Source organism: Alligator mississippiensis, chromosome 1, assembly GCF_030867095.1.
Source record: "Alligator mississippiensis isolate rAllMis1 chromosome 1, rAllMis1, whole genome shotgun sequence".
Classification (NCBI taxonomy): domain Eukaryota; kingdom Metazoa; phylum Chordata; order Crocodylia; family Alligatoridae; genus Alligator; species Alligator mississippiensis.
This window is the reverse complement of record NC_081824.1, coordinates 214,532,950-214,554,700: the sequence shown is the minus strand read 5'-3', so window position 1 is coordinate 214,554,700 and position 21,751 is coordinate 214,532,950. Positions and strand designations below refer to the sequence as shown.

General features: G+C 42.5%; 1 protein-coding gene across 5 annotated transcripts in view; it reads left to right on the top strand.

Annotated features, from left to right (window-relative positions):
- Positions 1–21,105, top strand: part of SERTAD2 (SERTA domain containing 2) — a 109,761-nt gene extending 88,656 nt beyond the window's left edge. For all 5 annotated transcript variants that reach the window (XM_006264905.4, XM_019500800.2, XM_014595045.3 and 2 more), the window contains one exon: positions 15,468–21,105. In XM_006264905.4, the coding sequence (XP_006264967.1) occupies positions 15,472–16,422 (951 nt within the window). In that variant the 5' untranslated portion in view covers positions 15,468–15,471 and the 3' untranslated portion in view covers positions 16,423–21,105. The remainder of the gene's footprint in view (positions 1–15,467) is intronic.
- Positions 21,106–21,751: the final 646 nt, after the last annotated feature.

Here is a 21,751-nt window from a genome sequence, read left to right as displayed (position 1 = left end):
TTATAGTGTGATTTGCTACAAATCAACCCTTATCCTTTTGCCCCTTCTCAGGAGAAGTCACCTAAGTTATGTCATGCAATACTACAGTCAGAAGGACTTTGAGCTGAGCCTTTTAATACCTCACCATCCCATGGGTACAATAACTTTGCTTCTGTCCCTTCCTGTGACTACATGCATGGCCTCTGTTAAACTCCTCCTCTATCTGCTTGGGAAGTCGGTGCTTCTAAGATAACTATCCTCTTAAAAACACACCCTTCCTCTAATCAGAGTGTTTATTGCATAAAGTACTGTGAATGAATAAGAGGGATAATATTATATTTCTTTTTTTTTGAAGCCATGTGTTGTCTGGTTTGTTCCCCTCAGTTATGAGCACAAAAAGACATACATGATGCACATGCTGCCTTGGGTTAGATTTTTTTTTCCCCCCTGGTCACTGTAACTGTAGGAAAGCTAATATAGAACTTGGCTGTGGTGTATGATTTGTCTGGTTTAAAGGAGGAATGCAGTTTAGAATGCCTCATTCTTTTCTGATCAGTTTTGGGGAGGGGGTCATGACATGTAGATTGACTTTTCCACCAACACAAATGTACTTACTGTACTTGGTTTAAATTAAATTTTTTATGTTAATTGACTGTGCCACACAGTCTTTTAAATATGGAATTGAGATGAGATGTACACACAGATGGATAACTGAGCTGTGGGATTAAAAAGCATGTCTGCAAAATAGGACAGTTGGTTAAAACTGCAAGTCTAACATGACAGATTTGAGGATATTAGCATTTCAGTTATTGGACATTACAAATTATGCAGCTTCAGTGGTTAATATTCTTAATTATACTATTTTTTATGTCTGCTTGGTTGTTTTGATTGTGGTATCAGATACCGTGAAAATTAAATCTCTCTGCCTCTTGCTCGTAGTTATGGGTTCACTGTAGTTCAGTGCCAGCCAAGGTTCCCTTTATCAGCTTTCAGAAGTCTCCTTCAGGAAACAGGAAAACATGCGCTGTATTTCAACACTTGCATAACGTTAGAAAGCTGGATTGAAAGAGCCAACAGTTGTCCATTTACCAAACATCACATAACTGTCTTAGCAAACTTTCATGGTACATCTTCACTATTTTCCTGCTCTTACGTGTGCTGGGGACAGGTTAAAACTTTATCTTCCCCTCGGAATAATTGATAAAGCCTACATTTCTCCCTGTGTAGTATGAGAATTCCTAATAAAGAAGCCGTGCATTTTTGCACTTATCAAGAGTCCTCCATTAGTGGTACCTGTTCTTGCCAGTTACTTCTGAGTTGATAACGTGTACTGGAGCACCCTGGCAGAGCAGATAAGGCATCTTGGAGAGCTTGACTTGCACCCAGGGTTGCCCTCAACTGACCCAGCTGTGTGTAGGTACCTGTTCATTCAGGCTGGGGAGTCAAGTTGGACAGATGTGACAGAGGAGGACAGAGACAGAGGCTCTGTGGACAGAGGCTACAGATGTGTAGCCTGTCACTCCCCTACAGGCTACAAAAGCTGTAAAACCAGCAATTCTGAGGACTCCCTTGCGGCATGCCTGTTTAAGGTTCTTGGTACTGTGTTCATTACCTTCACATCAAAAAAAGCTAAAAACGACTCATAAATATACAAGGACAATTGCTTTATAAAGAATGCCATGGAAACACTTCCTGTGAATTTGCTCAGGTTTTTTCCCCCTTAACTTTCAGTGGCAAGAAACTGGTTAATAAACACAACCTACAAGACTAGCTAGAATGATTTGCCGTGGCTGAGATGTAGTTTGCATTTTTCATTGTGCTTTTCTTTAGGAAAAAAGTCTAGTCGCTGCTTTTCAGTTAAACTGTGGTAATTTTATTCAGTCCTCTGTTTTCAGAGCAGTAGTGTGCTTTTTTGGCAGCCTGTACAGCTCTGTTCTCTGTGGCATGTTGTTTTGGGGTTGGGTTTTTTTCCCAGTGTGTTTATTAAGGGTCTATAACGTGAGGGGGAAAACAAGGTCCCTTTGGGGAAAAGGCATTAAAAAAGGGTTGAGAACGAGAACTCCATCCAAGCAATTATAGAATACCTGAGGAAAAACTGTCTTCTGTTATACACAAGGGGGTCTGGGGGTGGAAATGCCTACTCTCCCTTTGATGCACACATAGCTCCCATTAACCTTTACGCGAATTGCCTGCATCCAGGAAAGAAGAGACTCTGAAAACTTTGGAGCCTTAAATATGCTAAATATATCAACCAGACCATGATATGTATGTGCCACTAAAGACATCTTGTTTAACCAGCTGAATATGACACAACACGGCAACAACCTATTGTTTAGCACAATAACAAAATTGCAGAAGAAGAGAGAAGTTGGTAGGTGTGTAATATTTCACCTTCACTTTTAGATGGTGGCATCTTGTCATTGCAGGTTCTCTTGACTGTGAAGGCTTTATGTTTATTTGTTAGTGCATGTCACTTGCACTGCTGTCTCTACTAGCACTTTCAGATGGCTTTGTATTCAGATTACAATTAAACTGCCCCTTCCCAGCAGGCTCTGAAGCCAGTGGAACAGGGGGAAGTCAGCTCTTCACTGTATTGGGCCCCAAAGCAGTACACAGCCATCTTAATTGTTGCTGCTTCGCTGCTTGAAGAGATTATGCCCTGACTTTTCATGGTAGAAATGTGTGAACAGACTCCTGCACTGGGCCTCATTGATTTCAGTGAGCAATCTGTGCAGTGGTTCTACTAGCAGGATTTGGGCCTAAATCAAGGATTGACTCCCATTTATTCTCTGACTTGCTGAAAGAATGGTCTGTGGCAGTGGTTTTCAACTTTTTTTCATTTGCAGACCTCTGGAAATTTCGATCAGAGGTGCGGCCCCCTTGATTTGTAAGTGTGGATATTCACATACTCTTGACTGATCATAGTCATCTTTCATGTCCCCCCCTTAGCTGTAGTCTGTGGGCTCCCAGGGGTCTGCAGACTACAGGTTGAAAACCACTGGTATAGAGGCTTCTTGACTAACTTCAGCCCCAGAGGCCTCTCTTGACTAGGCTCTATAGCATATCTTCAGGTAACAGCAAGCATCATTTGTTGGTTTGTTCAAATAGATGGATTTACTCCCTAACATCCATGCAAGTGAACTATTCCTGAGGACTGCGTGGTTACTGCAGTTCTGATTCTCTACTTCATCAGCTGTGTAAGGTTCCAGACCATAGACCCTGAGGTACTGGATATTGGCAGCAGGTTACTGGATATTGGCAGCAGAATTGCTGTACCATATGTCTGAACCATGTGTACACAGCATAATATAATTTGACTCGTGCTTGGCAGGTCTGACAACTTCCTTAATGCTGCCACGTGGAGACCTAAGTTTTGGAATAACCTTGGTGTCTCCCTCTTTGGGTTGTAAAACTGACCCTTATTCAGCCAGGGGACAGAAAACCCTCTTGCTTAATCTAAGGTGCTCCCTGCTGGCTTGGCAGATTCTGGAAGCAAAGGCCTCTGTCTGCATAGCTTGCCCAGAGCAGTGGTTCTCAGCCAGGATGCTGTAGCACCCTGGAGTGCTCCGAATGCCTTTTAGGGGTGCTGCAGGGTGCTTTGCAGTTTTAGCAATGTTAGGTGCCCAAATACCTAAACATGATCACAAGATAAACCCAGAATAAGAATAATTAAGAATCTATAGTGGCCAAAACATATTGCCTTGTTACAGGCTTTCTGAATTCTTTGCAACTGAAGACTTGCTCTGTTTTTTTCCTGTAGTCAAAAAACAAGTGACAGCTAAGAACTGGCATTTTCCAAGGATGACTGGAGTCTGACAAGGTTGAGAACCATTGGTACGGAGCAGTGATTTCTCAACGTTTTTTTTTTTTTTTGGACTCTAGGCACACACCTCCTTAGCTTTAAGCCACACACTTTGTCTTGTAAATCCTGTTTGCATGCCTAACAGTGCAGACGGTGCATTGGAGTGCCACACCTTGAAAGGATCTCCAGGTACCCCAGAGTGCCACAGCACGGTGGTTGACAGTCATTGGCATAGAGTGGCGCAGCTGTTCTATGGAAGAGAGTAGTAAGGAGTCTGGACAAAGGTGACATGGGATTAAAGCTTTGTGTGTGTCCTGGCCCTCCCTCTCCTTGCCTTTCCCCCAATACTAGTGCACTGGTAGCCTGACTCTGTAACACAGGCTTGTCTGATCTCACTCAGAACAGGTCTAAATGATGTCAGTGATCAAGTGGGATCCACAAACACTAGTGTTTTGGTGAGTGGGGTTGAGCCAGTGCCAGGAATGACAGGGTGCTTCTTTCTGCATGGTGACACCCCTCCTCACCTCTCCCACACATTGGGTAAACAAGACCAAAAAGGGACAGACTGGAGTCCTGTGAGCCTGGTCACACCTGACTGATGCCTTTGGTCACTGTTGCAAGGAGGCAAAAGGGAAGTTCTGTGCCCAAAGTTGAAATTGGGAGTAGTGACAGTTTGGCTAGCTGTGGCCTCTGGCATAAACCAAATGCACGCTGCCCCCCAAAGTTCATTCTTGCCTGGAAAGGAACAGGTTTGAATGCTTCCCCATAAGTGAATGCTATCTTGTTTCAGTAACTGTTTTGTGCAAACTCATCCTGTATTCTAAGAACACATCATTTGTCCTTTTGTATCAAGGAGGAGAAGGTCCTCTTTCTAATTCACTCACCTGTCCTATCCTGTCTGTGCTATTGGATTTTGATTTCTACTTAAGAGGGCATATGAAAAATACCCAGACTGCATTCCGTGTAGCAGCTATGTAGTTGCCAAGACCTTCCAATTTTTAGGGTACTTTTTAATGGTTTAATAAGTCCAATTTAAACTTGTATTAGTGTGAGAGAACTTCACAGAAGTTCTAATATAAACGCTCTTAATAACAGTGCTATGATCTACAAAACTTGTTTCTCCTTTGAAATGATTATTTAACAAGCTAGCAGTTTATTCTAACTGATATTTATTGGAGCCCATTCCTGCTTTATCTGACAGTTCTGTTTGCTGGGTGCTGTTTGTCAAAAACATTGAGGTTCTCTTCTTCCAAGAGAAAAGGTTATACTTAGTAAACTGACAGCGTTAGAAACTGTTTTTAATTTAATAGAAGCGTATGCTTCCTGAAAGAGTTAGCAGACTGTAAGTAAAGAGACTGAGTTAGAATGTGGCTTTTTCTTTTTCTTTCTTACTTTTTTTTTTAACCCAGTAAAAACTTGTTGGAGTTTTAAATCGGGAGGAGGGTGGGTTTTGTGTTTTCATTTTGTTGTTTCTGCTTGCTTCAGTATTTCAAGAAGTATACTGCCTGCTTCGGTTTCAGTAGTCTTCAAGTTTAAGAAACTATCGAGAAAGTGGAGTGGGCGGCACGCATGCAGCTTTCAGTCGAAATGCAGTTTCTGATCATTAACAAACAGCAAGAGCTTGCTTTGCCCTCTGGGCCTCAAATAGTACAGTATGCAACAAGGGAGTGCAGGCGAGGCACGAGGATGGAAACAGTAGTATCAGATTACAGTTACAAAATATCGCTGGAACACGTTAGCTGGCTTTACACTATTGACTTGCTTTATAATTGCATTGCTTATTTGTTAGGGAAAGGCTTCACCTTACTTTCCAATTAGCATGGATGTTTCTGTAGGGACCTCAGAATACCAGGATGTGTTTTTGGGCATCAAGTAAAGCCACCCAGGTAGCTCTGAGCATTCTTCAGCTGAGACTCTAAACTTCCTCTGGTGTCCCATCTGCAATTGCTGTAGCCTTCACTATGCTGCTCCTACACTAAAACCTACTTAGGACAGCTACTGAAAATTTCCCCTTGTGGTTTTTGGGTTGGCTTCAGTTTATTTTGAACGTAACTGTTGTTTCATTTACTGGGTACCTGGGCTCCATCAGTTAAGCCTGAATGTTCAAAGTTGGGTGCCTCAAGTTTAGGGTATAAATCTGTATTGCCATGTCTGAATTAACACAGCTGGGTTTTCAGTGGCTAAACGCCTACCACCACCATTCATGTCTGTGGCAGGAGTGCGGGTGCTTTGCCCCTCTGAATGTTCTGGTCCCGGTTGGCCTCCATGGGGTGAATTTTATTGGCTTTCCCAGTTTTAGAGTTGGACCTGATTTTAATCCTTCCCCAAAAGCAAATGGGCAGCCTAGGTTCATATAAAATATGTGCCGGAAATGCCTGCCATTCACTAGCCTTGCTGGCACTGAGGGCTTTGGAGAGCAGGCTGGCGAAGCCGAAATGATTCCCTGTGCTCTCAGACAGGGGAGAGCTGCGCAGGAGGCTGAGGTTTTCTAGCATTCAAAAGAGAGTTTTGTAAAAGCTGCTTTAAAAATGATTCCACTAAAAAAACAAACAAACCCAGAATGCATGTAAAAATAACTGCTGGTGTTTGGAAAGAACAAACCCTGTAAGTGAGAGAGTTTAGTTACCTGAGCTGAGAGGAGCCTTCAGACTGTCCCTTTCTGAACACCTCTTCCAGTTTTCTGTCTTTTCTTGTACCCTCCACTTGTACATCATCCTTGGGCTTGATTTTTCAACAGCAAGATTGCAAATCAAGAGTAACTCCTTGGGAGTCAGCTGGGTCAGGCTCATATGAAATCTACAGATGAGAGATCAGAATCGTGCACCAAGAAGCCTTGCAAAAGCAGCTAACGTCCAAATCCTGAGCCAGCTGCAGCATATCAAATCTAGTCGTGCAGAACATGCTGTACTGGCTTCCTACCATGACACTGCTATACCACGATCTAAAGGCTCCATTGTACCAACAAACGCAAATCTTTAAATGAGGGTGTGCACATGCCTGTGTGCGCATGTGTTCGGGGAGCTTTGGGTTTAGGTTTTCTAAGTGAGGTATTTTTCTCTCTCTATTTTTTATTAACTCAGTTTATTTTGTCAGATATTTGGGGCTAAAACCAAACAGTCCTATTTCGTAACTTCCCTTCAGACTTTTTAAAATGGACACTAGACTGGCATTCATTTTCCCCAGCCAGAGCAGAGCAACCTCTTTCTCGACCTCTGGGAATTACTCTTCCTTTTCCAGCTTCAAGTCATTGCAGAAAAGGGGATCCATTGCTCCTGGAGGGGGTTGGAGAGTTGCTCTACATAGGCCAATTCAGTTTTCCAACCAGCAGGTACTCAAGGACTAGCACCACCAGATGTTGACTTTGAGTCTGTCAGGAATATTAAGGGTCAGATCCTAGACCCTGTTCTGAGGGCACACAGCTGGTGGGTGCTCTCGGGTAGCTTAAAGGTGCCATATAGCTTTCAGTTTCTATCTCCCATGCCCTTGCTAGACTGACCAGGGCAGAGGCAGGTTGAAGGGTGCCACTGTCTCCCTTGAAGTCACAGGTGACTGGCTATAATTTACAGTTAGTCCTTAGGTTGTTCTGACCAGCCCTGTGTGGGAGTTGTAAGTATAGAAATGGCTTCTAGTCCTTGTATTGAATGCAGCTCAGGTGGGTTTAGAGCAGGGGTTGGCAATGTTTTTGGGCAGTGCCAAAAACACCTGCAACTTCAATTTGTAAGATGTTGGAGTGCCAGGGGCAGACGGAGGAGGAGCTGCAGGGGGCCCGATCCTGGCTGTGGCAGTGCAACCCTGGTCTCTTCTCTAGTGTCTGCCCCAAGGTGTGCGTGCCAAGCAAAATGCTTTCATGTGCCACATTTTGGCACCTGTCAGGTGCCTACCTCTGGTCTAGAGATTTGGGGCCGTAATGTTGCCAGCTGGCATGACATATCTTTTCATTATGGTTTTTGGGCAGTCCATATCAAATCCTGGCCTCTCTGAAGTCGGTAATCAACCTCCCATTGGCTTTATTGGAACCTAAATTTGGTCCTCGGAGACATGGTATTGCAGGGGAGGGAAAGGAAAATATTTCATGTGACAGGCAATGCAGGAAGTGCCTGAAAAACATACAGGATACAATCTCGGAGGAGCCGAGCAGAGGCATGGTTACACATGAGGGTCGGAAAAGCCATGGTTTCAGAGATAAATGGGCATATTACCCTGGATTCTCTTTCTGCTCAGCTGTGTTTGAGCTTTAATATTTTCCAGGAAAAAGAAAGTGAAATAATGCGGTGTTGTGTTTTGTGCTGTTTTGTTTTGTTCCCCCCCCCCCCCCCCTTAATTTTTATTTAAGTGCTATGGTTTCAGTTACCCAGGATTTCAATCAGGAAGCAGCCATTGCCAGCTCTACTTTAAGCTACACTTCACACAGCAGCCCCTCCTAGATTCTTATTTCCTTCAAACTCCGGATCTGCAGGGACAGCTTGTTGCCTGTGGATGGCTGAGGCTGATGCGAGGGCCTTTTAGAAAAACAAAACAAAACGGTGTTTGTTCTCCAACAGGGTCTCAGACCATTTGGCCTTTAAAATGGGGTGGTGTAAATCAGTCCTTCTCACCCCTTTTAGACTCAGGTCACCTCTCATTAGACTCGGGGCATGGCTTGGAAAATGCCAGTTCTTAACTTTCATTCAGTTTTTGACTACAGAAAAATAATAGAGCTTTTTTCTGTTGCACAGAATTCAGAAGGACCATACTGGGTGGAATGTTTTTGACACTCTGGATTCTTGTTTGAAATCTCAGGGTTTATCTTATGGATCTCTTGTAGATGTTTGCACACCTGACATTGCTAATATTGAGCAGCACCTCATGGCATCCTGGTTGAGAATCCTTGGCATAGATGAAAGAAGTAGGGATGTGGCTTCTTGGATTTATCCAGTTCTGTGAATTCTGTATGGGCACTCTGTCTTGTGGTGCTAAACTGCTTTTTTGACAAGCTATTCCTGGCTTCTCATTTAGCAGCAATGCTTTCTAACCTCTGGAATAAACTTTCAAGAAATGTACCTATGCATAAAATATATTTAAAACTAAACTGGACATAGAACTGCTTCCTATTCTATCTAGGGACAAAATGACCCAACTCCCTTCTTCCCTCTTTCTTCCCACACACACATTGTTATGAATTTAGTCAATAAAGACTTCAGCAGAGGGACTAGTAATAGGAAATACCACTGTAAGCAGGATTGAAAAGTAGTTTTTCAATGATGTGTATGTGTGGGTCTTTGTTCCCTGGAAAGTAAAGGGCTTGTTTCTCTAACCAGGACCAGAAATCTTGTAGGCAGACATTGTACAACCTTTCCTGCTCATGCTGATCATCTTACTGTTAGCTTTAGAGAACCACCTTTGGTTGGTTTCTTTTCTGTGAAACCATCCAAAGCTGCCAGAGCTGAGGAGAAGGCAGAGCCAATAAGTGCATGTACAATGAAGTGCAGAAAAATGGATAAACATCATGTTCTTCTTTTTAATTTTAAAACAAACAATCTACACATCAAATGACACCAACATTGCTCTTGTATTTCCTAGTCATGCTAATGGTTAGAGGGCTAGAAAATAATTAAGTCTTCGTGAACCAGAATGGAATGAGAGGCTCTTGTGTCTGGTCTTCCAAATCTGGAGCCAAAACAGTTTGCTTTGTGGGTGAAATCTGGAAAATCTCAAAGTCATTTTTCTACTCTGAATGAATTACTCAATTTTGCTTTATCTCTCTTTAAACCCAGTTCAGTTATGCACCCAGCCATAGCAAACGGGACCCTGACAAACACAAGCCCTGGGCTCGATATAACGCATAGCTAAAGAAATAGATTGAAAAGGATGACTAGAAATGGGATATACATACTTGTAGAAGAGGTCCTGAGGTCATTGTAGGCTAGTCCATAATAAACTTAATAAGTTAGGGAGTTGTCATAAAGCAGTACCCTGCTGGACTTGTCACAGCTGTGAGTCCTATCCCAGGAGCTGTTTATTGCATCCCACCAAGGCTTCTTTCATTTGGAAGGTAGGAATATATTCTGTGTTATATTCATTTTTGCCCTTTGCTTAACCTGCTCTGTAAGTTACACTCCCCATCAGACATCTCAGATGAGTAGGATGTAAGTTACACTCCCCATCAGACCAGGATGAGTAGGATTAAGTTGGAGCAACTTTCTGAGGTAGTACAAACTGCCCAAATAACTCCTAAATTGGTCAACACCTTAACAAGACAAGATGCACAATACTGAACTCTCAGATACTGGGATGAAATCGCCAACTCATTTTTGTACTATGCAGAACAAAAACATCTCTTTTGTGCCAAGAGAAAACAAGGTCTTAGAAAGTTAATGTTTTAATGGTGTTCATTCTAGCCCCCTTGTCAAAGGTATATAGGAACCCTTCTATTTGGACTCCAAGTACCTGCTTTGCAGATTTAGACTTGCTTGATAAAGAGGGGGACAGACAGGAGTATGTTTGTAAAGTAGTAAGTGAAAAGATGAGTTACCTGATCGGCCTTTAAAAAGGACCCCACTATCACTCTGTTTGAACTGAACTACACAGAGCCTGCACGATACATGAAAGCTAGACAGTCATGTGTGCAGGAAGCCTTGAGTCATTTTTGAGCTTCCTGGAAAACAGTGTATAGGAGTTCTCATTTTGTTTACTGGTGATGAGCCTGTCATTACTGTTGGTCAATTTTAAAAACCTGATTCAGGTCCCACAGTTCTTGTTCTTGAATGTAGGAACCAGATCAGCCAGCAAAACTGGGGGGGAAAAAAATAAATAAACAGTAACTTGCTGGTCAGCCACCCAAACTGCCTGCTTTCTGGTTAGTGGGAAGAAGGGTTTGTTTTGTACAATAAATACTTTCTAATTTCAAACCCTTCTCCATAGGAGAAGACTTTTAACACTTTTCTTAGTCCACAAGCTATGAAAAAACAACACAGTTTCTAAAACTGCCAAGCTTAAGGATACATATTTGATATACCCTGTGTCTGTTAGCCTTGCCTTTTTGTTCCTGGCTTTTCCATTTGAAGGGAAAGAAAGCATGCTACTACAGAATATGTAAAAATAAAATTAAGAAAAAGGGCGGAGCAATTGAGCGTGAGCACATTCCATGAAATTGGCACTAGGGAGCAGAGAAAAAGCAGACTTCCATGGGGTAGTGCTAAATTTCAGAGTTCTCGTTCACCCGAGATTCCAGGCACAGGGATTCTTGGTAGCCAGCCAAGAAACTTGGATTATAGCCTACTGGTTCCTCAGTTCCTCTGTGTTTGTTCCCCCCGCTTCTATTTAAGAGAAAAAAAAATATTACTCAAAGATCTGGGTTTGGTATTTATTTCTAAAAAGGATTAACTTCCCTAAACTGGTTTCAGGCTTTATGTTAAGTGAACTTCAGAAACGTGTTGCAGCATTCTTGGCACCGTTGGCTGGACCTCTATAGCCTTTTTGCTTTTCGAACTGCTTCTGGAACAAGTACGGGGATAAGGAGAAAGGTCATATTGGTGATATCAGTTGGTGTGTAGGATGCACAACCAGTTAGTGAGCAGGCACGTGCAGGGCAGTGTTCCTCAGGCCTCACTCCCATTAGGTGAGCTGGGAATCGTGCTCCAGTGAGGACAGCTGGTTTCGTCTCTCCGACACTTCTGGCTGCACAGTAAATATTGTATGAGAGGAGTCGGGTTTGGGGTTAAAAATCTATTTAGACTTCTGTTGTGATTTCCCTGCTGTGCATGTTGAGCTGATCTCATCTATCACTCGGTTTTATTGTGCAGACTGAAATTTTCACCCCTTCTTAAATATGTTCTTTAATAGAAAAGGCAAAACTAGAGGAAGGGCTGAGCTGGTCCTACTTAAATGAGACACTTGCGAGGCTTCAACAATCCCATTACTGTTGTTGAAGGGAAAAAATATCCCCCCAGGCCCCTTCCCTCTTCTGCCCCAGCAGCTGTGGTGATGTTGGATTGGGGAAGCAGTGCTTGGCCCAGCCTCCCAGGAAAAAACCCTCCAGCTGAACTTGCTGGAGGGAGGCGAGTGGGCAGGAAGCTCATTGCTGCACCATAGGGCTGTCTTTTTTGCCTTTCTCTCTTGCCCTTCGCTCCCGAGATCTGTTGTCAGTTAGAGGCTGGTGCTCTTACAGAAAGAGAAAGGCAAACTCCAATCCCTGCATTGTTATCCCCATGTAAAACAATGGTGGGTCCCTGGGGAGTTTGCCGCTCTGCATGTTCTGCTTAATCCCCCTCCCCCTATCCCAGCAAGTGGGGAAGTGTGGCAGGGAGCCAGTGGCTGCACAGCTTCTGGGTGTGAAGTGTGCTGCTTCTGGATGATGGGAGCCTATCGGAGGCTTTTCTGTGCTGATCTGGCTTCCCCCACTCCCTTTCTCTCCCCCCAGGGACCCATACGCTTGCCCCCTCTGAGTTTGCATGGTTCCCCCTCTCTCCACAAGGAGCTGGTGTGTTGGGAATGACATGCAGCAAGCAGCATAGTTCTTCCCTCCTGTAGGATTACCCCAGGCTGTATTGATGGAGCCCATGGGACAGGCGAGTGAAGTGTACTAATGGCCTCTATTCTCTCCAGCTTAGATTAGATACGATAAAACATCTCGTCTAGTAAATTTGCTCCATGCAGCCTAATGGCGGGGGTGGGGGAATGACAGAGAGACCGAAATCTCACAAGCACTGAAAGAATATCTGGAGGCCATCTGTAGCAGAAAAACACATTCTGCAGCAGGGATTGGAATCTGTTCTTCTGAGTTAATTAAGACTCCAATAAAACCCAGACAAAATAAACTCTGCGTTTGCTTTCAGAACTTATGGAAGATGTGCATTGTTAAGAGGGAGGTGACTTTTTTTTGTTCCTTGACCCCTGGTTATTCATGCCAGTGTATAGTATGGGGCATTGATTGTCACAACCTGAGAATTTGTTCACTGGCTTTAGTGCTACGCATCTCTGGTGTGGTAATTTTTCTGCCACATGAGTATTGCTGACAGTAGTCTGGTTGTACTTGTACTAGTCTAGCTAGTTTGAGGAGCACTTCAAAGCCTTTTTCAGGTGTTCATTAACTTTCTGGAAGAGAACGTCTGGGCCAGAAGAACACCAGGTTTTATTTTTCTTAGCACAATGATTTATATTCAGGAGAAAGCTTGATAAAATTCCTTGTTTCCTTTCTTACTGTTTATCTAAAGCATTTATGTTCATGTTGACCACTTAAAAAAACACACCAAAAACACTTTTACTGGTATCTCAGAAGTGCCTTTAAAGCTTGACATGGATGTGTTCCTCATTGAAGAAACTGCTTTGGGATATTGCTTTTCTATTGATAAAGATACCCAGACAGTGGTCGGTTATCAATCTACTGAAACAAAGGCAGTTAGTATTACTTCAAATAAGCAAGATGCAGTTGAATAAAGAACTAATGACAGCATTGCTAGGAAATATTTTCTGTTGTTGGGCTGAAAGTAACACAAAGTAGTGTAGGCTCCAGTGGTTAATACGAAGTGGAAATTCAAGGCTGAGACCATCCAAAGGATTTAGGTGTCATGACTATTCAGCATTAGGTTTAGGCATCTGAGTCTTACTGACTTTCAGCACCTTTCAGAAACTCAGGCTTGAAAGCACAGTGATACAAACAGGTAGACACATCAGCTGTGGTTCTGGTTGTCTGCCACATGTGGGCATGAAATGCTTCTCACTCAGAGCTTGGAAGTGGTACAGACTAGCTCTCTGGCCACAGCAGTGCTCATATTGACATGGTGACTATCTTATCTATATATTTGCCATTGCCTGTTTGAGATGCTGAAGTATCTAGAGATAAATACTCTGGCAGACACAGGCTACATTATTCAAGTGGCTTCCAGATGCTGGATTTGCCTAATTATCAGAAGGCAGGGGCTCAGCGATTTTTTTTTTTTTTTTTTTGGTAATTAATTAATTAATTATTATTTATTTATTTTTTTTGGACAATTGGATTGTTTTAAAGCATCTCAAAAGTAAGAGATCGAGAGTGACTGGTCTTCTCGCAAATCTTGGCCGTCGCTCTTCAGCCATGCTCTTTAGCCATGCTAAACAGGGGATTGTGCTCTAGAAATTGCCATTGGCAAGAGGGTGGAATGAACAACTGGAAAGTTTTAGCTTCATCCAGAATGTGTCTGCTTTTGAGATGTGAGATTATTGTTATAACTGCATTTCCTGCTCTGGTAGCTTTTTTCACATTTAATCATTTAAATAAAACCACAGGCTCCTATATAGAATAATTGAAAATGAGGGTTGAAAAGGACTTCAGGAGGTTTATAGATTCATAGATGTTAGGGTCGGAAGGGACCTCAATAGATCATCGAGTCTGACCCCCTGCATAGGCAGGAAAGAGTGCTGGGTTCAGATGACCCTGGCTAGATGCATATCCAACCTCCTCTTGAAGACCCCCAGGGTAGGGGAGAGCACCACCTCCCTTGGGAGCCCGTTCCAGACCTTGGCCACTCTAACTGTGAAGAAGTTCTTCCTAATGTCCAGTCTAAACCTGCTCTCTGCTAGCTTGTGACCATTATTTCTTGTAACCCCCAGGGGCGCCTTGGTGAATAAAACCTCACCAATTCCCTTCTGTGCCCCTGTGATGAACTTATAGGCAGCCACAAGGTCGCCTCTCAACCTTCTCTTGTGGAGGCTGAAGAGGTCCAGGTGCCCCAGTCTCTCCTCATAGGGCTTGGTCTGCAAGCCCTTAACCATACGAGTGGCCCTTCTCTGGACCCTCTCCAGGTTATCTGCATCCCTCTTGAAGTGCGGTGCCCAGAATTGCACGCAGTACTCCAACTGCGGTCTGACCAGCGCCTGATAGAGGGGAAGTATCACCTCTTTGGATCTATTCATCATGCATCTGCTGATGCACGATAAAGTGCCATTGGCTTTTCTGATGCCTTCAAGGGGGTTGGACAAGGTCATCTTGTCCAACCCCCTGCTCAAAGCAGGACCAACCCCAACTAGATCATTCCTGCCAAGGCTTTGTCTAGCCAGGCCAAAAATCCTCCAAGGATAGAGAGTCCACAACCGCTCTGCATGTATCTGGAATGCCAGAGAGTTAAATCTACAGGCTTAAGGCAGGATTTTCTTTCAGTGTACAGTTGCTTGGGTCCACTCCTCGCCCCCTCCCCAGTTTAAAATAATCTGGGAAATTTAGTACAAAACTTCCCAGACTACTACAGCATTACTGTTGGGAACATAAATGCAAAGGTCAGGAAATTCAAGTAAATTGTTAATACAGCACCTGTACCAAGCATTGTCCATTTATGTATAGATATATGAAAGCATACATTTAACACAAGCCAGAGTGCAAGACACTACAGAGTTTTGACTGCTAGTTGCTGTTGTAGTCATACCTAGAACTTAAAATTCAATTTTATTTTCAGTTGCAGCCTGGTGGTGTTAGGGTTGGTGTTCTCTTTACCCCACTTTCATTTCTTATCACACCATTGTAAATCAGGAGAAATTTCAGTGATGCAAATGGAGTTTTACTGGTATGAAACAGCACCAATGCGGTCTGAATAAGATCCGTCTGCCTTGCTGTTATGTTGAGCAGCTAGTATGTGAAAACTGAGATGTCTGTGTGAAGACAGGCAGGCATTTTGCTGTAAGATAAATGTTTTCACTTGGTGCTCTTTTTTTAATGACTTCCCCTCCTCTTTTCCAGATATATGTTGGGGAAAGGAGGAAAGCGGAAGTTTGACGAGCATGAAGATGGGCTGGAAGGCAAAGTGGTGTCTCCTACTGACGGTCCATCTAAGGTGTCTTACACCTTACAGCGCCAGACTATCTTCAACATTTCCCTTATGAAACTTTATAACCACAGGCCATTAACAGAGCCAAGCTTGCAAAAGACTGTTTTAATTAACAACATGTTGAGACGAATCCAGGAGGAACTCAAACAAGAAGGCAGCTTGAGGCCTGTGTTCATCACCACTTCTCAGCCTACTGACCCTCTCGGTGACAACTTCAGAGAGGCCCAGCCCGCGTTCAGCCACCTTGCCTCTCCGTCAATTCACCCCACTGACTTTGTAAGCACTACACCATTGGAGTCTTGCCTCACCCCAGCCTCTTTGCTTGAGGATGACACTTTTTGCACTTCCCAGACTGTCCAACATGATGGTCCTACAAAACTACCACCTCCAGCTATCCAACCTGTAAAGGACAGTTTCTCCTCAGCCTTGGATGAAATTGAGGAGCTCTGTCCAACACCTACCTCTACCGAGGCAGTCGTAGCAGCAGCAGAAGCAGCAGCAGAGGACTCTAAAGATAACTCCTGCGAGTCTAACATTCAAAAACCCGAGGGAGTCCAGGAGAGCAGAACAAATGAATCAAAACTAATGGACTCCCTACCTGGCAATTTTGAGATAACAACTTCCACAGGTTTCCTCACAGACTTGACCTTGGATGATATTCTGTTTGCTGACATTGATACTTCTATGTATGATTTTGACCCTTGCACGTCTGCTACAGGGACTGCCTCAAAAATGGCTCCCGTCTCAGCAGATGATCTTCTAAAAACTCTAGCCCCTTATAGCAGTCAACCAGTAACCCCAAATCAGCCTTTCAAAATGGACCTCACAGAACTGGATCACATAATGGAGGTGCTTGTTGGGTCTTAAAACAGTGACTTTCTGTACCAGTATATTCACTTGGTAGTATTTTCACAGTCCCTGCCCACCCACTGACCTACCCTGCTGCCCCCGATTCACAGCACTGTGCATGCGTCCTTGCTTGCCTTTTTTTAAAAGAAAAAAATCACAGTAGATTTTGCTTCAAGCAGAGTTGGAGTGCCTTCATCCACGTATGACCACTTTTAATGTATTTTTTTTTTTTTTTTTAAAGTGGTTCCTCAAGGAAGACCGAATACCCTGGTGTAGGAAAGAATACGTATTGTAGACAATATTACTATGTTATTACAACAAAAAAATTAAATTGTAAAAGCTAAGCACAAGGATTATGTTGGGAAAAGCTGTAAATTGCATGTGCATATTTGTCTATTTTTTCTATAAGTTTTATTGCAAGAGGTAAAAATTTTATTATTTAGATAATCTCAGTACCATTTTAGCCCTGTATAGGTTGATTTAGCAATTCAGCCTTTTGGAGGCATTAACTATTCCTCTTTAAGTGTTGCATTTACATGGCTGTTTAGAAACTGCTGCCCAAATTTATTTTATATTTTTGTACAGATTCTGCAGTTTATGATATTGTTTTTTCTAAAAACAAATGCTGTTTATACACACAAAAAATAGCTATTTTGATAGGATTTGCTCACATAGTTCCTGCATAATTCAGATGTACAAGAACCACTTGTACTTTTATACAGAGTTGTAATGTTTTATATGTGTATGGTGCAAAGAGAAAATTGGATCAAATAAACCTGCAGTTGGTCTCCTGAATGCAAACAAAAGTGCTTTGAGAAAGGGCCGAGGGCTGTTTCACAAGTTTCACAAATGTTTGCTCCCTGCTGTAACCACCTGTGCACTACTGTGATTTCTAAAACTTAGAGCCATGTCTGTTCCAACACCTATGTTAAACAGTTGGCAGGAAATAGTTGTGAAACTTCATTGGAAGTGGTGTCTTGTGAGATCAAGGCTACTGGGAGCTTAATCTTAATGCCAGTATGCCAAGCAAATGTCTGTTCCTTTTAAGAAAGTTTTATTTGGAACATCATGTTTTCTTTGTTCCTTGAACTGCGTAAGCATTTTAGCAGTCCTGCGACTCCTCAGCAGAAATGACTGCAAACAAGTTTAAGGGGAAACACACACACCGGTTACAAAAATGATTTTGCAGTTTTTATTGGAGAGCAGCATCCATGCTCTTTGCTCCAATTCATTTGCATTCAAGATTCCACTTGCCCTTTCTTGGAGCATTTTTCCCCCCACTGTGTTGATAAGTGCTGAAAAAGGCAAGTTCAGTATTACTGCAGTGAAGCTCATCTCTTATCTGCACTGGATGGACTTAATTTTAATATCCATTGCTGTTGAAACTGGAGCCAGTTGCATTACATCACTTGGCATCTCCTGTAGGGTTGGTTTCTTGTATCAACTGTGTTACCTGCTTTACACTTTATAGACCTGTTATACAATGAATATACAGACACAGCTTTCTATGCATGTTTCCTTCCCCTGTAACACCTGAGAAGTCTTCTCATTACTGCACCAATAGCATTTTTTTAACTCATTGTGGTGTACATTTAATTTAAAAACGATTTGCAATGTATCATGCCTGTTGCTGAAGTTGCTATGGCATTTTAGTTTTCCAATGGTACTTTAGCTGTTGAGTGCAGGTTACAACCTATATTGTCAACATGCCTATGGCTTCTTTAGGAATATCTTTTATATTTATTTAAGAAATTTTAAATTATGTTTTATGTCATTTGGCAATATTCAGCCAGTTCTGCTCACTTCTTGTCATGAATAAAATTGGGTCTTATCTGCCTTTTAAGGAGGCAGCTTTATAAATTGGCACTTTAAAACAGGCCATATATATTTACTAGTAAATGAATAATGCATACAAATGCAATACAAAGCAATGAATTTCAGATATTGCAATGAAGGAACTGCTAATATGAATGAAATGTGTTGTGTACAATTATGGAATGCTTTGGATTCTAATTAATCAGCCAGCTTCAGTTTGTTTTTAAAGACTAACTCAATGAAGCAACAAAATGTTGATGAACTTGCAGTTGTTTGCTTGCAAGGACTGTAATAGTATTTACTATTTCGCACAGAATGCCATCAACCAAGTGTAGAATTGGGGGGCCATTTTTAACAGGGGGAGGCGTAAGGAATAATTGTTCCATTTTTTTGCATTCAGGAACTTGTGGTTATTGTTCATCCTGCAGTTTCCATACCTTGTAAGAGAATACTAGATGACCTCTTGAGGTCCCTTCCAGCCTTATTTCTCTGTGATGATAACCCTGCCACAGACTCTGCAACTTTTAGAACTGGAGGAACCAGGAAAATTATGGCCCGTGAGGGGGGTGGGGGGGGGTGTGCGTGTGCAAAAATCACATAGCCACACAAGCATGTTAATTTTTTTTGTTTTAATTCTTCCCCCCAGAACAATAATTTGGTAAGTATATTGATTTACCATTGTGCAAAACTGATTTACAATAACTTAGAAATGCCCCCCCCCCTTTTTTTTTTATTATTTAATGGTGTGTTTAAACCGATACCATATGTTAGGCAACAGTTCAAATAAGCGCCATTTTTGGAGCAGTGAACCGTAGCTCTAAAAGGGTTAATTTTGAAGTCTCTTGGTATTTGCAAAATAGAAGAGAGAATTTCAAAATATGTTTTACCAGTCAAGAAATCTGTGTATCCTTGGTGCTGAAGTCAGTCTTATAGTACTTGAAGGCAATTGATAGCACAGAGATGCACCTAACGTGTAAAATTAGGCAAAAGGTCAGGAATTCTTATTCTGAGCTGTAACCTCTTCCTCTGTAGATGGAAATGCTTGCTGGAATCTCACTCTCTTTGCAGCAACTTTCTGTCAGTAGTGTGATCTTTGCAACGGTTGTAGAATAACAGTCAGGTTAAGTATTCTTTATGCAAGAGGTATGCCAGAGGATGTATATTGACACTGATGTGCAATGAAATGACAAGATGGGAGCAGAATGAAAGAGCTTTGGATTTGAAGTGATTTTTTTTGTTGTTTTTTTTCATAAGTTATTTATTCCTTTTTTTTCCTTTGTAAATATATTTATTTTATTGTGAAGCTAACAACATCTGGATTGTAACATGTACAGAATGTATGGTAGGAATGTATTCTCTTGTAGGAATGTAAATCTGTATGAAAAGGGGATGGGAGCTACATTCAGAGAGAATGATTTGGGTTTGATTCGGGATACGCATGGTTCACATGATTTCCTCCCCTCCTTTCCCCCCTCGCCTCTTTGTTCTAATATGGGTCAGGTTTGTGAAATATTCAAGAGGTATGGATGAAGAATAGTTCAGTATGCAGAATCAGCCATTGCTATCAGCCTCCTGACGTGTCAGTTCCTTCTAATGGGGACTGACTCCCATTCGACCCTGGGAAGTCTGCTGGGAGCACACTTGATTTGATCCACCTCTTCCTCTGGGGGCTGATTTTGTAGATACACAAGCAATCTCCACGTATGCAAGGAGCCCCACCGAAGCCCCTGGGGCTGCATGAATGAGTACATTTGCAGGACGGTACTCTTTCCCTAGGAAACAGAGTGGAACCAGTGCCACCTTTGCGCATGGTAAGATACAGCGTAGCAGTTGTAAATGCACTTTCCAAGTGCAACGTGTTAATTGCATGGGCTTAAACGTATTGCTTACCAGGCCCGATCAGGCAGTCCTAGTTTGTATGCAACTCACGTTGTACTCTGCTGGACCTGGGCTTGCAATAGGGACTGCAAGATTGGGGCGCCCGCTAATACAGTCGCTTCTCAGAGCCTTAGTGGACTGTACAGCCTTGGATGTGAAGGAAGAAGCACTTCCTTTGAAAAGAAGAAACATTGCAAAGAAAGATAGTGTTCAACAAAAATCCAGAGTATGATCTATTCGCATTCCCTGCTGCAAGTTAGAAAATAAGAACCACTTCTGAAATGACCATTGTGAGAACAAACTACCTTGCGCTGCAGCCGGTTTCTCCCTGTTGCATGTTAATAGCCCAGATGATTTAAAACTCAATGTTGTGAACCCAAAGTTTACACTTTTTTTTCAGAAACTAAGAGAGCAAATTGCAGAGAGTCCTGTCTGACAAACGGTCTAATTCACTCCAAAGTGTTGTGAACGTTGATTTGTTTTTCTTTTCCAAACAGGCTTCAGCATCCTGCTTCTGTGAAAGTTGCTTTCAGTGATTATGTTAATGGGACTGAACATTTCTTAGAAGTTAGCTCTTTTTAAGCTTGCTCTCTCTCTTGCTGAAAATAAGCCTAATGCAAGTCCTGGAACCTTTTAAAGAAAATAAAATAAAAAAGAAAGAAAAAAATCACCACCTACAAGTTGGGAGGGATAAGTGTAATCCATACTAGTGTCTGAAAAGGCAGAGATTCTAGAAAAGGTGTAAATAGTGTGACATGTTCAGTGCATGGTTGTTGAACAGGGCTTGTTATTGTCAAAAAGAAGGCTGTATTTCTCCCCCTCCCTCCCCCCCACAGACCTTAGAGCTGTGCCTTTTCTATGCAATATTACAGACATATACATCTGAAACCAGATTACTGTATTCACATGTAGGTATGGGCTGTAATCAAAACAATTGGACAAATGTACATGGAAATGAGCAGTCTTACTTTTGTAGTTTTATATTATACAATAAACAATTAAAAGATACACTCATTGCAGGGTTGTTTTTTTAATCACTCATTTTTGTGACCAAACTGCAGTTCATGCTGGAGTTTACTGCTCCCGGGCGCAGTGTTTACATGTGCACCTGTGATTACAGCACATTGAGCCCGGGCAGAGCAGCCCTGACTGGCAGGGAGCACCATGGGTCAGTCTGCCAGCTCAGAGCTGCTCTGCTCCAGCATCACGTGTTGTGGAGGGGCTGGCTGGGGCACAAGGGTGCTAGTGTGGGGCTCGCTGGCAGGCAGCCCTTGCACTATAGCACCCTTGTGCCCCAGCCAGCCCCAATCACCATCTACACATGCATTGTGACAGAGTAAATAACTCTGCCATAGTGTCAGGCACTATCTTATGGCAGAGTGAGTTAATTTTAGTGTGGCCATCATAAGAGGACAGTTCGGTTGTCCTCTATTGATATGAAACCTGGATGCCTTTATGTCCTCTATTTTTCTTTTGAAGAGAAAAATAGAGGACATTAAAGGCATCCAGGTTTTGTATCAATAGAGGACAGAGTTGCAGAAAACCATAATGTCCTCTGTTCTGGTCACCCTAATTTATTCCAGCCTAATAGAGCCACACATGTAGACGGGGGTGCTTACTTCAGAGCTAACCAGTCAACTCTGCATTAAAGCAC